This window comes from Harpia harpyja, chromosome 17, assembly GCF_026419915.1.
Source record: "Harpia harpyja isolate bHarHar1 chromosome 17, bHarHar1 primary haplotype, whole genome shotgun sequence".
NCBI classification, from domain to species: Eukaryota; Metazoa; Chordata; class Aves; order Accipitriformes; family Accipitridae; genus Harpia; species Harpia harpyja.
Genome location: NC_068956.1, coordinates 6,506,255 through 6,520,732, shown reverse-complemented (window position 1 = coordinate 6,520,732; position 14,478 = coordinate 6,506,255). Strand labels below are relative to the sequence as shown.

Here is a 14,478-nt window from a genome sequence, read left to right as displayed (position 1 = left end):
GTCTTCTCAAGTGCCATGATAAAGCCATCGTAACTCTGCCCACACTCAGTGTGCAGGCACTGAGGGCTTGAGAGGCTTAGCATGCCCTGTCAAACATTTCCAGTTAAGAAGCAAAAGAGAAGAACTCCTGAGAATTACACAGACCACTTCAAAATCCCATGAATTTATGAGCAAGTGTGACAGCTTTTGGGGCCACTGACCACTCCTAGACAGCATTATCAGACATCCCACATCTGTTTCAAAGGGAAACAATATTTTATTCCATCTTCTTACTGGGATAAATTCTTCTAGCATGGCCAAGGTTAAGAGTCTTTCTGACAACATTGGACAGTTGAAATATGGGTCTCTGAACAGGCAAACAATCATTCTGTCCCATACATAGCTCCTCCATAAGAACAGCGAATATCCCCAGCCCAACTATTCTGACACTCTAAAAGTGGAAAAGGAAAAAGGAACACAGACAAGGGTTTGACATAAAAGTAGTGCAAACACCCTTCAGCTAGAGGGGAACAGAGAAACTCTGACAGCATTGATCTTTTGAATATAACTACAGCTGGACTTGTTTTTTTCTGTACACTTACAGAAAAATCTGATTTGTGGCACACCCCAAAATTCTCCTCATGGAAGAAGTCTTCCAGATACTAAGAACCATTATGCTTATTTTTCTCCTCCTTCACATCATTCTTCATACCATAATTAGAGAAAGCTGAAGAGAAAGACAAATTCATCAAATAACTCCACAGTCAGTAATTTAGCAGCTCTCACTTCACTGAACAGTCTGGGGCTGCAAAGTACAAACATACAACTCTGAATTGGCTTGTAACAGCCATTTCAAAGCTATTTGACTTGCAGCAGGGAAAGAGTCCCCAAAGATTTCTCTTCATTACACTTTCATACAGGAGAAGTTAAAGACAGGTACCCCGAGATCAAGCTCAATCATGTCTTCACACCAAAAAGAGGGAAATACTATTGTACCATTTATGAGAGCTGGGGACAGGAATATTGGTTGTGCACAAAGTAAAAGAACTTACAGTGTAAGTACCAGCAGGAAAACCACCAGCATATTCTCAGTCACCCAATCACCCTTCAGAATGAGGTAAAGAAAGAAAAACTACATTTATTTTGTCTACAACTAAACACCCCGAAACATCACACAAGTATGAAACAGTGCTGCCATTTTTCATCTTGTAATTTCTTCCACTTTAAGTGCAGTTTCAAAAGGATATTTCTATGCATGCACATGGAACACTGATTTCTTGTTGCAGCCAAGTACTTCAATTAAAAAACCCCAATGCGTAGGCAAGTAGTTTTCACGGATTTTAATTTTAAATAATTTTCAAGAGTAATACAAAAGTTACAAGTTTGTCTATTCAGACTAATCGTTTTGGTTTTTTTTTCTGCCCTCAAATTCTTCAGTGGAGTTACTCGCTGCGTCTTTCAGGTCACACTGTTTAGAAAGCACTTCAAATGACACAATTTAAGCTTATGTTTTCCAGAAGAGAGGGTTCTGTGTCAGACGTCTCTGGAAGTTCTCATACCTAGGGGAAAAAAAAAACCAAACCAAACAATTAAAACCCAAAAGTTGCTGCAAATAAAATGGCTTCAAAAATGATACAAATAATTCAGTCTATGCAGAGAACACGATAAATTACATCCACTCCACACCAGGGAGTAAATCCAAAGTCCTCCTTTTTGATTCCATATCGAGAATGTTCACAGTGACACTTGTGTGTTTCAACAACAATATGTATTTCATTAAAGTGGTATCCCAGAGGATGCTCATTCAAGCTTAGTAAAATTGTAAGTGAATTAAAAGTGGCTATTTTGTGCATAACATTTTTTGGGCTAGGAAATCAAAGTTCAGGCAGGTGGAAGTGTGAGTCTGAGGCTGCCCATCATCCTAGTAATCAGGCCACGTATCTCACAGAAGAAACCCCAGCAAAACCAGACCAAGAAAGTCTCATGCCATTCAGGATACACTGTAATACTGGGAAAACCAAGGTGACACCACTGCTTCTGAATCCAGTTCAGCTGTCCCTGTACTACCCCTTCGGTGCTGCTCCATCTAGGATGCACAGAGCCAGCTTAGCACTTCAGTTCACGGGACAGTGGATGTGAGCTAGGCAAGCCTGACAGACTCGAGCAGGCTTGCACAGAGACCACAGCCTCCGATCCAGAATCGCTTCCTAGCAGGCGATGTGTAACCTGCTCACAGGTAAGGCAGAGGGGACTGCAGGCAATTCTGCACTCAAGGCTATGCATCGATTTGCCTTGTAGTTCTAATAGAAACCTTGAGACAGAGTAGTCCCCATTATTCTTCCACCCTCACCAAATAATTCTAACTTCCACATATTTTATATACAGTAATGTTTTAGTAAAATCTAATGAGGAAAACTAATTCTCTACCACATAATGGAATCACGTATGCACACATGCTGTCCTAATTTCACTTTCCATACTCACAGAAACAAGCAAACCACAAACAAGCAAATTCAGCATCATCCAGGCAATGACCAGCCATTGCCCTGCTTCTTTAGCCCGTCTTCCCTTTGGTTTCCCTCAGAAACCTTACCCACACATGTTCATGGCATGCATAGAGTTACCTTCTAAATAGAAGAGATCTGCATCAAGTTACACTCCCCCCAAAAATATATTGCTTACGTTAACTGCCTGCATATTCATGAGATCTGTGCTAACGATAAAACTGTATTCAGAGAGCCAAAAATACTGTTTTGAAAAGGGTTTAGGTTAATACTGTAGAGGTTAAAAAGGGCTAAACTGATAAACTGTAGGGAATTATTTTTCAGACATCTTAAAGGACTGCCTGCAGTTCACAATTTATCTCCAGACGACACAGGCTATCCCCATAGACAGTTATATCTTAAACCAGTCCCTGGAAAACAACTCTCAGAGACTTTTGTATTTGTGCTTAAGGGTCTTGGTGACAGAACCAGTTCAACTAGGAACATGATTTCTCCACCTCTCCCACATTCTTAAGCAACTGCTGGAACTATGTCTAAGAAGAGACCAAGCATAACAAGTAAGCACAAATTGACGAGTATCAGCGTGTTCTGTCTTCCCCTGACTCCAGAGCATTTGCATAATCAGCAACATAGTGCAAATCCACATATGTCAAGGGTGGCATTTCTAGAAGCAAAAAAATTTCATATGCTCTATAGCACTTTTCTAATAAAAAGCTGATATGAAAATGCTGACAAATAAAGACAGCAAATAGACCCTCTCTATACTTGAGATAAACAACAACAAACACTTCTAAACATTTTTGCATCATCTCACTGAAGAGCATGACAGTAGTTCAATACTTAGAAATCAGCTGGTTTAACGCCTAGAAAAAAGAACACTTGTTACTAGAGATCATTGCCATTACCATTTCAGAACTACATTTGCAGGAATAAAAGCTTCAGAAGGATTTGGGGTCATCTGTGCCTGAGTAACAGCAAACGAGGAAGCAAAGTTATAGAAGTTATCCAACATCTTCTGAGTGAACTGAAATAAAAAAAAAAAAAAAGACATTTTAAGGAAGTTATTTTTTCAATTTGAATTTTTGTGCAAAAGTTTAACAGATATACAACTCCTACATGAAGTAAAATTAGCATTATCATCTAAAACACAATGGGGAAGTGGATATAGTAGGTCCAGAGATGTCCATTTTAAATCGATCAAAACTCTTGGTCTTGCCCTCAGATCCATCCAGCATCCAGAAATCATTTTCAGAATCTTCGCTTGCCCTCTCCCTGCCCAATTTCATCCAATTGGATAAACAGCTTTGGGAAGAACATTTTCTTTTTGTGACAAAGTGATGAAGTGACAAGAGCTGTCCCTCTCCTCCAAATTAAACCATCAGAAGAACTGTAGACCAGGTCAAAGCTGCCATTCCAGCTCATAGCAAAACGCTAGTTGTTAAACCAGCTGAAAAGTCTGCAGTCTGCCTCGTTACAACTCGTCACGACTCCAGTGACAGGGAAATTTCCTTTAGTTTTCACCACAGAACAGCTGCTACCCTGGCACCCTCTGCCACAAGATCTTGCTGGGGAAAACATGAAAAAGATGCATAGGAAACTCCTAAACTGTAGAAATAAGGAAGTAGAAGAGTTAAAGAGAAGCCAAGAAGTAGCAAGCCCTGTGTGCAGAGGATGAAGCTATAGGACATTCCCAGCCAGTCTACAAATACCTAAGCCTATCGTACCTCCCTCTTTCTGCTATTTTTATTTTTAAAAAAGTATGCATTGTTTTGGTGGGAGAACAAACTATTTTCATAGACAGTGAAATGATGAAGGAAAACACAACCTGGTGCAATATATGCACACTCTTGTGCTTCCCTCCACCTGCTCTGACATAAGGATTGGAAGAACTGATGTCCTAGAACCCAGGAGCCTACCCTCAGTCTCATCTCACTCACATACAAAGCTCTGTGGTTTTGTCCCACTTTTTTCCATACAACTTTTTTGTAATATATGTATAAAAAAAAAAAATACACACAACCATAAAGCTCCATAAAACTTACTAAAAATGTAGTGGGAGAGCAACCCCTTAACTTAGAGCAGCAACAGATGATTTTGCCTTTAAAAAAAATACTTTCATTGCTATAATGTAACATTTCCAAAGAGATGATGTCAAGTATTAAATAAAAGCCATTTAGCATTCACAAACATGCTCCCAGTCATATCCCCTTCCTCTGCTATCTACTCCCTCAAAGGTTTTTTTCAACTACGACTTTATACGTTTTCTCTACAGGAGTAACTATTAATTCAACCTTTGGCTCAGCTGCATCCCTTGAAAGCAATATACAATTTCAGTTAAGAAGCTACTCCTTTTTAATAGAAAAATCCACCTAACTGGAAATAACATTTGTAAAAATGTTGTGCAATCATGAGGTGGTTTTCTTCTTTAAATACTATTGCCAGAAAAATCCACCAGCCACCCTGCAAATGACCTCAAGCGGCACATTATTACCTCATGACTTAACTACTGCTATTATAAAAATTGGTGGAGTCAGAAATATTATTTAGATGTCATTTCCCCTAACAACTCCAGAAAAGCTCAATTAACCGTACTATACAAAAATAGCTGTTGGTCAACTCCTAGTCATGATAACTTTCTCCAAGAGACCTTACCTATTTGGAGCTATTATGTGTACAAACTGCCAAAGGACATCAGGTACATTATCAGGATTACTGTTCAATTACCAATCTACCTCAGCAAGCGTCTGTAAGGAAAGCGAGCAAGAAAAAAAAAAAGCCTCAAGAAAAGCCTCACCAACTGCTGAAATGTTAAAAGATAATGCCAGAGCCATCAGTGATAAGGAAATCAAGACCTGCCATGCAGACCTAGCTTGCCTTGAACTGCTGTTAAATGGCCAACTGACTGCCAGTGCTGGCTGAGGATTTCCAGAGGTTCAAACTAACAGACAGGCTGGGTAAAAAATGGCAAGTGTTGCAGCCCAAGGCCTGGTCCACAAGGAAAGAACTGGAAAAAAAACAAATACATCCTTCTGTGGGAGGGGGCATTATTCTGTAGTTTGGCAAAACTACATCAGAAGGATTTCTCAAGGGTCAGTGGTACCCCTGCATATCTATCTGCACCCGTGCCCATGTCTGCCTTGACTTTTGAGTCATTTTTGACCATCCCTGTAAGTCTGTGCACTGGAGTTCCAGCACCTACAAATCACCAAAGATCCACTGTCTCTTACATGCATTCAGTCATAGCTGCTCCTATAAGGAAGCATCATAAATATTTTTACAGTAGAGTGACATCAACACAAGTGAGTCTATTGACCTGATTCCACTGAGCATGCAAAATCCAATCCTTTACAGGAGTCATAGTTTTCCAGTGTAAGAAAAAGTCATTTCAAAATAGCAAGGCATCCAGCCAAATGATATGACAACTATTATGTTGGTTACAATCCTATAGCCCCACCCATAGCAGCTTTTTTTTTAATTAGTTCTTCAGAGGCTTAATTCTTAAGACTTTAGTAGTACAGAGAATTTCTGAAAACAGGATGTCCACGCTACCTCTGTGAATGAATCTACTGATGACACAGCAGCACTCGCAACAGGAGTCTGCTGGGCCAGGTTCTCCAGCAGTTCCACTGAGATTCCAATCTGGGCCACCGTTGGCGTCTGAGGGAGGTTCATGGCACCAAAGGGATGTTGACTTCCCTTCCCTGAAAGCACCACAAACAGCACACTTTAGATTTGGCACACATGTAAAGACTGTGTTACTTAAATTACTGTGCTTCTTCTGTACAAGGTATTCCTCAACTCCCACCAGAGAGCTCTCCCTATCTCAGACACACAGAAAAATCACAGTCCAAGCACAGACACAAGTACACACAAGCACAACAGATGAAACAGTACATTTAAAAAACACAGCAGATCAAGGAAGTTTCTAAAAAAAAGGAAAAACAATTTTAAAGCTCCCTAAGAAGTAAACAGATTCAACAGGGAATATGATCTGTGAGTAAAAGACAGCAGAACCTTCCTCTATAGGAACCACGACTTTAATTCACATTGTAACAACTGCAGATAAACAGGAAACATGAAGCACTGCTGCAGAATTGATTCACTCATTCGAACCAGGCGCTTGTGAACCTGTTTGTGTGCTGAAAAACAGAACATTACTTCAAGATCACTCTGACTCAAAGCTATCCCTGTGGAGGGCTGGGCAGCCCCAGGTCTCATCTGAATTGCTCAAAGCCACCAACAGCAGCAAAGGTCAAAGAAACAGCCATGGAACAGAAAGGCACCTGACTTTGCAGGAGCCACAAAGAAAAAAAATGAATTGGGCAGAAAAACAGTCCCAAATTGCATACCACTCATACAGGCATCATCCCAGCCCTCTGCCATCACTTCTGACCTTTCTCAGCTGAGTATTAACCAGTACTTTCACTCCCAGCTTCAGCTATGGTCTCTGCAAACAATGACAGACACCTAGAGTCACTTAAATAATGCACTCCTCTTTGTCAGCAACTGTAAAGGAAAATACAGGAAAAAGATCTAGAGGACCACAATGCTATTAGTAAACAAATACTAATACTCCACCTAACTTTGAGTGAACACAATAGACAAGTACCCTCTTAACACAGAAGTAATGTTTCAGTAGCACTCTAGCCCCTTACTAGTAGGAGAAACCAAAGCTAATCAAGAGCTGTCCTACAGAGCAGTCGACACCATACTGAGCTGCAAGAAAGTCTAACTAAAGTCTAAAGCACCATTTGACTTAGTTCCATGGTCAAAAACTCAGCCAGCAAAAACAGCACAAGTTTGAGAAGTTTAACTCAGGCTTAAGACTGAAGATCTCAGAAACTTGACCGTGTGAATTATTCCTCTTGGCGCTAAAGAAGCCACTCAGCTTTGTTAAAATCAGAAATATTCTATTCTGAAGTGCTATTTAGGAGCTCTTCTGAGAAATGTCACTGCTGTATGATCTCAACCTTTACTGTAGATAGACGCTTGATTGATAAAGGTAAAATTTATTAAAGTATTAAGAAAGAAAGGGAAAAGCTATTAGAAACCAAATATCACACAATTTCATTAGTAAAAAACCCAATAGCAATAGAGCTGCTAGAAGTTTTACATCTTGTAATGTCTTCACCCGAGAAGCTGACATTTACAATAAAAATAGAACATCCTCAAGCAACAGGCTCCGTCAGAATATATCACTACTTTAGAAAGACACTCATGATCTCAGTAATAAAATACATCCCTTCTGTCACTTTGCATGCACTCCCATGGAACCACTCTCTTTGAGAGATGTCTGTGTAAAAGGGTGAGAGAAAAGCATCCCCTGCCATCTTTAGACCAACTGAATTACACTCCACATTTTCAGTCCTTGGCTCCTACAATTAACTCTCCAAATCTTACAAACACAGAGAACACAGTATGCTAATCGGTACTGAAATACAAGCCCAGGCTTTCACATTCAGACCCTACACTCCCATAGAGTCCCATGTCATAATGTACTATGTCATACCAGAGCAACTGCAATCAGAAAAATATTTTTTCCACCCTTTCATTGAACCCTTGAATCAAGATAGTGAGCCCTTATTACCTTTCAGCCCAACCATGTCAAAAACCTTACCCATGTGTATGCCTCAAATGCAGACATTGTATTAGAGGGTATATTTTAAGTGGAAAACAGCATCACATACATCATTGCAAGCAGCACAGCAGAAAAAGTCTGTAACAGAAAAGGCTATCCTGTAACTTTTATCCCACTTGTCAACGTACTCCCAGTAAGGGTGCAAAATCCCAGCCCAAGGTTTGTTTTCTATTTCTACCACACTTTCAGGCATAAGTGAGAAATAAAAAACCTTACAATTTCAAGGCAAGGAGTATTTTTGAGCCCCTTCTTTATGCAAAAACCTTGAACTCTTTGGTCATACCATGAGACCTGACCACAATTCCTTCTGTTGAGTAATAAAGCTCACAGCAATTCCATTAGGAATGCCAGTGACCTTAATGAATGAATACTACTAGTGTGGCTCCAACAGGCATCAAGGGATCTTACTACAACATGTGATTACAGCTGTAGCTTATTACACAAGTGCAGAAATTGCACAATTTCAAGAGATCAACACAGCCTCGTTCACAAAGGTATATTGCTACTTTATTCCTCTTGGCACTAAAGAAGCCACTCATCTTTGTTAAAGCCAGAAATATTCTATTCTGCCTTGACTACAGGCTGTTAAACATTTCACCTGTAATGAAAAATCCAGAAATGGGAACAGTAAGAGATTGAAAGAATACACATTGACTGTCATCCCACTGGGGAATGGGGAAATGACCAGAAAACCCCAAAACCTCACAAACACACATTATTCAGCTTTTAGCATGAAATCTAACTACCAATTTGGGGGGGGGAGGTGGGGGTGGGATTGGGGGTGGTGATGTTGTAGTCTTATTTCCAGCAAGCATGCAGATTGCATCTGAAGAGAAAAAAAAAAAACCAACTCAAATTTAATGCTTATTGCAAAGCCAGACACCATCTTACATGATAGTTAATTCTAAAAAAGAAACATGTAATAATGCTGAACACTTCAGGCGTTTGACTGCTAGACTTACAATCAATATCAGCAGATGCAAGACTTCCCTCACTAAATCAAGGGGTCAAAACAACAACAACAACAACAACAACAACCACCACCACCACCAAACACAAAAACCCCACAAACTACACAAGCACTTATATTTCTAGCCTCACAGCATAGCTTTTAAGAACAGTTAAAAGTTAGCAAGGAGAACAACAGAAAAGCTTGCTTTTAGATATATTAAGTTTGTACCGAGACTACTAAGAAATACAATTCAACAAACTTTTCCTGATTATAAAGGAGCTCTAAAGGAATCTTTTTGAGGGTACTATGACCAGGTGCCTGTGAGACACCTTCAAGACCTAATCTGGAAAACTCTTATTCAAAGAAGGTTACCTGAGTTTAAATAGCACCTGTAGTCAAGGAAAAAGTGTCCAGGTCCATAATTTAGTAGCTACTCCACAAATGACTTTCACAAGGACTGTATTCCACAAAAGCAATTTCCCCTTTAGTTCACCTATTGAGACAACCTTCTGGTATCCCACTTGGAAACACTGCAGTGTTCACCTGCATCGGCTTTCCCAAGTGAGCATGGGACAGGAAGGAGGAGAGAAACAAACAAAAAACCTGGGGCAACGCCATTTTACTTGACCTTCATAGTCCAGAAGTCTAATACCACATCCCCAGATACTGTATTTAACAGCCAACCAGTCCTTACAACAATGTGCAACGTGGGCAAGTTATACGCAACACAAAACCTGTACAGTTCCAGGGCACGTCATACACCATAAACATAAAAGTTACAAATGATACATTTAACCTTTCCCAAAGTCTGTGTAATAAAACATTATGACACTCCAGCTGGCCACTCATGTCCACATAAGAAACATGCTGGTCCTCCTCATCACACAGCAAGAAACTCTGCTACGACCACAGCTTCGCAGGGAGCTGACAAACAGGGACACAAATTTGTTCCTCTCAACAAGGGATTAAACCCAAAACACAGATTTCAACAGTCAGTAATGTCTCTCAACTATTCCAGCTCTCTGTAATCCCTCGCTGGTGTCCCCTTTCTACAGCCTTATTGTCTTCTCCACCAAAGAATTGTTTATGGACAGGGACACTAAGGCTGTGTAGCTTATACTGACTCTACAGTCAGAGATAAGCTATAGACAACAATATCTGGTACCTGTGGAGGTCTCTGTTGTTCAGATCAAGCACAGCACATGTCACAGAATTCTTCCTTGAGAGCAGCCCTTACGTGGGTATTATGGCTAATCATGCAAAAAGCATCTGAAAATGTGTTTTCCTACAAAGCTGTCTGAAAGCATATATAATATGGTAAGTCTTTCAAGCATAAGAAACATATGGCAAAAGAACCGACGATACACTTTACTGTTTCACTAACAACACAACTTTGGAATATACAAAAGCACGCCCCCCCCCGCCAACCCTTCCTGCGGCTGTTCTCTCTTCTGAAGAAAGCCCAAATTTTAGAGGAACATATATGATCAGAATTCATTTTGCTCTGCACCTTGAGAGCCCTTATCTCATGTCACACTGCCATCCAGGATGGATTCAAAAGCAAGCATGCCATGTTATGAATTAATACATTTTATCACAGCAACCTCAACGATTACCTAAATAGATTCAAGCTAAGGCTGTAGACTACACTGAAGCCTATAAAAGGTGTGTATTACTTTATCACCATAACAGTTTAAGCTGCTTGACTGACATATCTGTCCCTTTAATAAGACAAAGGTCTACCATTGGGGTGCTTCATCATTTTTATAATACGCATGGCAAAACTCCCGTATATTTAGGAAGACATACCCACACCTACTTCAGGTAGCACCAGCATTCTCTGGCTCCCACATGAGTCACAATTCTCTGACTCAGGTCTATTTCAAAAATACTAAAACATCTGGAAAGCTGCTTTCCCATGACGACCCCCTCTACTGGACAATTATATAGTGCAACCGCACCTGAAAGGGAAGCGGCTAGCTGTCCGAAATCACTGCGTCAGACTTTACTCGTCGCAAAACCTGCCTCTGTGCTACAAAGAATCCAACAGCTTAACAGTGGAAGCTGAAGGAAAACACTGCAGGCATGTCTAGACAAACGCCTAAAAACCATGCTAGGGAAGTTACAGGGTCATTCTTCCTCAGGTTCTCTATGCAGAAGCACTGGAACACATGCCAAGCCTGCTCAAAGGAATTTCCAGATCAACACCTCGTACAAGAGAAGATGAGTGAAAAATTTCAGTAGGAACGTTAACATACAGACTTCCATGAAGCTGACAGACTGCTTCTAGTACCACGTCTGCTCGGGACAATCTGAAAACACATGGTGGTCTGCCTTTTCAAGTAGTCTTTTGTTCAAACCACCCTCAAACATTTATCCCCTTATGCATGCAGGAACACATCTGTTTCACTGACCGCTACGTTTTACCAGTCTTACCAGATTTTAGACCAGAAATTTTGAAGATGGCACTTGGCTTCTCATTAGTGACAAACCCTAGCAGCTGCCACACTGCCATCCCACTCTGGTCCGGATAACAAAAATAGACAGATCCTCCCATTCCTTCTGGAAATGGTATAGTTCCCAGCATGAAGACCACTACATGGTTGATATTTTCATAGTCCGGTAAATCAAATACAAATTTATCTTCAGCCACTTGTTGGGGCACTGCTTGTACCTAAAGAGAACAGAACCTTTATTAGTATTATTGTTTTTCATCTTTGAACGTAACTGTGAATTTCCTTTTACAGAAATACACCTAAAGTGGAACATAACAAGAAGTGAGGAACATACGAACCTAAACAGCAAACAGCCAGATAAAAGTCAAACACAGTAGAAGAACAACTGCAAAAAATGTTACTAAAAAGGCACAACAGTCTCGTTCTACCTGCACCAAACCGATATCCCACCCAGGACTACAGGAGCAGAATACCTTCACTCCCCATGTGTGTAGGAGGAAAATAGGGTGCAGAAGAGGTTGCCAAGTCTACAAGCAGTGCCTGTTGACCACCTGGCTGGCACAACCCCAGGATGATGGAAACCTGTTCACATAGGAAATACAATAGACCTTGAGACAGGCAGCGGAAGGATGGCTAAACGCCAGAGCAAAAGATACCCTCCTCTTTACCCGAGACGCCACATCCTTGCAGCCAACGCACGATCTAGCCTTAGAAAGCGTCTTTTAAGCTCGCAGCTCGTCTCCGAGCAGCCCAAACCTCTCCGTTAACAGAGGGCACGGCAACGGCCTCCCGGCAGCGAGGCTCTACAACGCAGCCGCCTCTGGGGACCAGAGCCCAGCTGAGGGCAAAGGCGAGTCCCGCGGGGCGGCCCTGCGGCAGCTCCACCCGGGGCCCCCGGCGGGTCGAGGGCCGCGGCCCGGGCAGCGCTCACCAGCCTGCCCGCCACCAGGCAGCCGAACATGGCGGCGGCCGCCGAACCCCCTCAGACGCTTCCCTGCGCCGCAGCCTCCATGAGCGCCGTCTCCCGGAAGCCAACACGCCCCCCCCCGCCCTTCAGCCCGCAGCCGCCGAGTCACTTCCGGAGCGCGGCCGGGCGGGGAGGGAGAGGTGCGAGAGGACTACAACTCCCGTGGTGCAACGCGCGGCGAGGCGCGCTGCGCGGGGCGGAGCGGGGCATGACGGGAGATGTAGTTCGCGTCACTGCGCCCCGGGAACGTGACGGGTGGGGAAGGCGGAGAGCGCGTCACGCCGCCAAGGCTGACGACCGTCCCTCTCTTGTCGGGGTTAAAACGTGACCCGTTTTCTCCGAGTACGGAAGAGCAGAGGCAATTTGGCATCTTCCGTACCTAGAAATTAAAGTCAGTCTTGCTACGGAAGCAAAAGGCCTAGATCCGAAGTGTTTAAAGCCAGACAAAACTGGCCAAAGCAATGGGGAGCAAATACAATCTGCATTCAAAAATAAAAGAGAAAGAATGGAAAAGTTAATCAGGAAAACCGCCTGATTAAACGCGCTGTCACACACCAAGTATCTCGAGAGAGAGAGCTGCTGTAACAGGATATGACGGTGCATTACCAAGAAACTCAAGTTTGTCCTCGCAGACGCCGCTCAGGTGCTGGAGGTTCACACCGAAGGAGAAGAGCACGCACCGTGTTTCCTTACTCTGCAAACTGATCTTCGGTGCCATTTCAGAGCACCGACCATCAGACTGCACTTGGTGCCCGCAGCACAACCCTCCTGACTTCAGTAGCAGCTTCCACCGGCGAGATTTCCGAGGAGACACCAAACCTTCCACAGGCGCCTGCGAGATAGCCCGATGGCCTGGTTAACCTCACCTGTGAACGCAGAGGCGCAAACAAGCCTAGTTTTCCAGGGGCAAACGCAAAGACAGTCTTTGCTATGCCATCATCCCGTTCTGCCTGCCAGTGCCTCTCAACGTCTTCCAACTTTTGCAAAACTGGGGAAAGGTCATGACAGCAACAGGAGACTTTAAAACTTCAATGCCATGTGGCAGTGGAAGGTGACTAGAAACCTGCTTTGGCGTTTCACAGGCATTTGCGCAGCTAAGAGGTGATAAGCGTCAGAGCGTGTGCTCTGTGCCAGATTAAAAGGAAGAACCTTCTAGTGGGTGGAAACATCTGCTCGCTCCCCTTGGGCTCAGTCCCCTCTTCTGCCTCTGTCCCAGGTTCCCCCTGCAGACCCCCCTGCTGTCCTGAGAAGTCTCGGCGCACTTTCAGTTTGTCTGTCCGGTCCTCCCCTGTTTTCCTAAGACTGTCACCCTGCAGTGTCTTGTTAACCTCTGTCCACAACCACTTCCAGCTGCTTTGTCCATCCAGAGTCTGCTTCCAGGACCCTTCCTGGGCTCCTCATCTTTCTCGGTTACTCATGGCTATCCCTTTCTTATCCCTTTTAGCCTCTGTCTTCCTGCCATCCCTTTCAGTCTCCATCTTGGGAATCTCATTTGTTCCACTGCCTTCCTGCTGCCTGTATTTTTTCCTGGCAGCATTTCTCACACAATTCCCTAAATCCCAAATCCCAATCTTTATTTCCCACCTCCCAGTTTTAGGTATTTTTGAAAGACGTGCCACAAACAACTACAATACAACAGATACCACAATGCTTCTTTTTCCTCCAAAGTGCTAATGTCTAGTTAAAGAAATAAGCAACTGAAAACAGGGGATTTCCACGGGGCAGTTTCAGCATACATTGCTGCTGATTCCATTTACCACACAAGTTTTAAAGCTAGACCTTACCAAATTTGATTTAACTGAAGGAGGCTAAAGCAGCTTCAAACGTCTTGAAAGCAATTTTTCATCAACTTTGACATGAACTTCCATTTAAAAGGTAAAAGTATCCCACCTCTATCCCATATCCTTCCCTTAGCTTTGAGAAATAAAGGGAAACCTTTATATAAGCATTAGGTTCAGTTTGATTTTACACTTTAGAATATG

At 42.6% G+C, this 14,478-nt stretch overlaps 1 protein-coding gene across 5 annotated transcripts; it reads right to left on the bottom strand.

Moving 5' to 3' along the window:
• Positions 1 to 1,304: 1,304 nt before the first annotated feature.
• Positions 1,305 to 12,589, bottom strand: HIKESHI (heat shock protein nuclear import factor hikeshi). 5 transcript variants are annotated; one of them, XM_052812131.1, is made up of 6 exons: positions 12,461 to 12,576; positions 12,003 to 12,111; positions 11,510 to 11,747; positions 6,033 to 6,184; positions 3,389 to 3,507; positions 1,305 to 1,538 (listed from the first exon to the last, which is right to left on the bottom strand). In XM_052812131.1, the coding sequence occupies exons 3-6, from the start codon at positions 11,658 to 11,660 to the stop codon at positions 1,484 to 1,486; spliced, it is 477 nt and encodes a 158-aa protein (XP_052668091.1). In that variant the 5' UTR covers positions 11,661 to 11,747; positions 12,003 to 12,111; positions 12,461 to 12,576; the 3' UTR covers positions 1,305 to 1,483. The 5 variants fall into 5 exon arrangements, with proteins under 5 accessions (XP_052668091.1, XP_052668092.1, XP_052668093.1 ...); XM_052812132.1 differs by having other exon boundaries at positions 12,465 to 12,564; XM_052812133.1 differs by lacking the exon at positions 12,461 to 12,576 and adding an exon at positions 12,198 to 12,341.
• Between the last annotated feature and the right edge of the window lie 1,889 nt (positions 12,590 to 14,478).

Coding starts and splice junctions, on each gene's coding strand:
- HIKESHI (XM_052812130.1), bottom strand. CDS start 12,490: ATGTTCGGCTGCCTGGTGGCGGGCAGGCTG. Junction 6,185..11,509: donor AATTTCTGGTCTAAAATCTG/GTAAGACTGGTA, acceptor TGGTGCTTTCAG/GGAAGGGAAGTCAACATCCC. Junction 3,508..6,032: donor CAGTAGATTCATTCACAGAG/GTAGCGTGGACA, acceptor TTTTTATTTCAG/TTCACTCAGAAGATGTTGGA.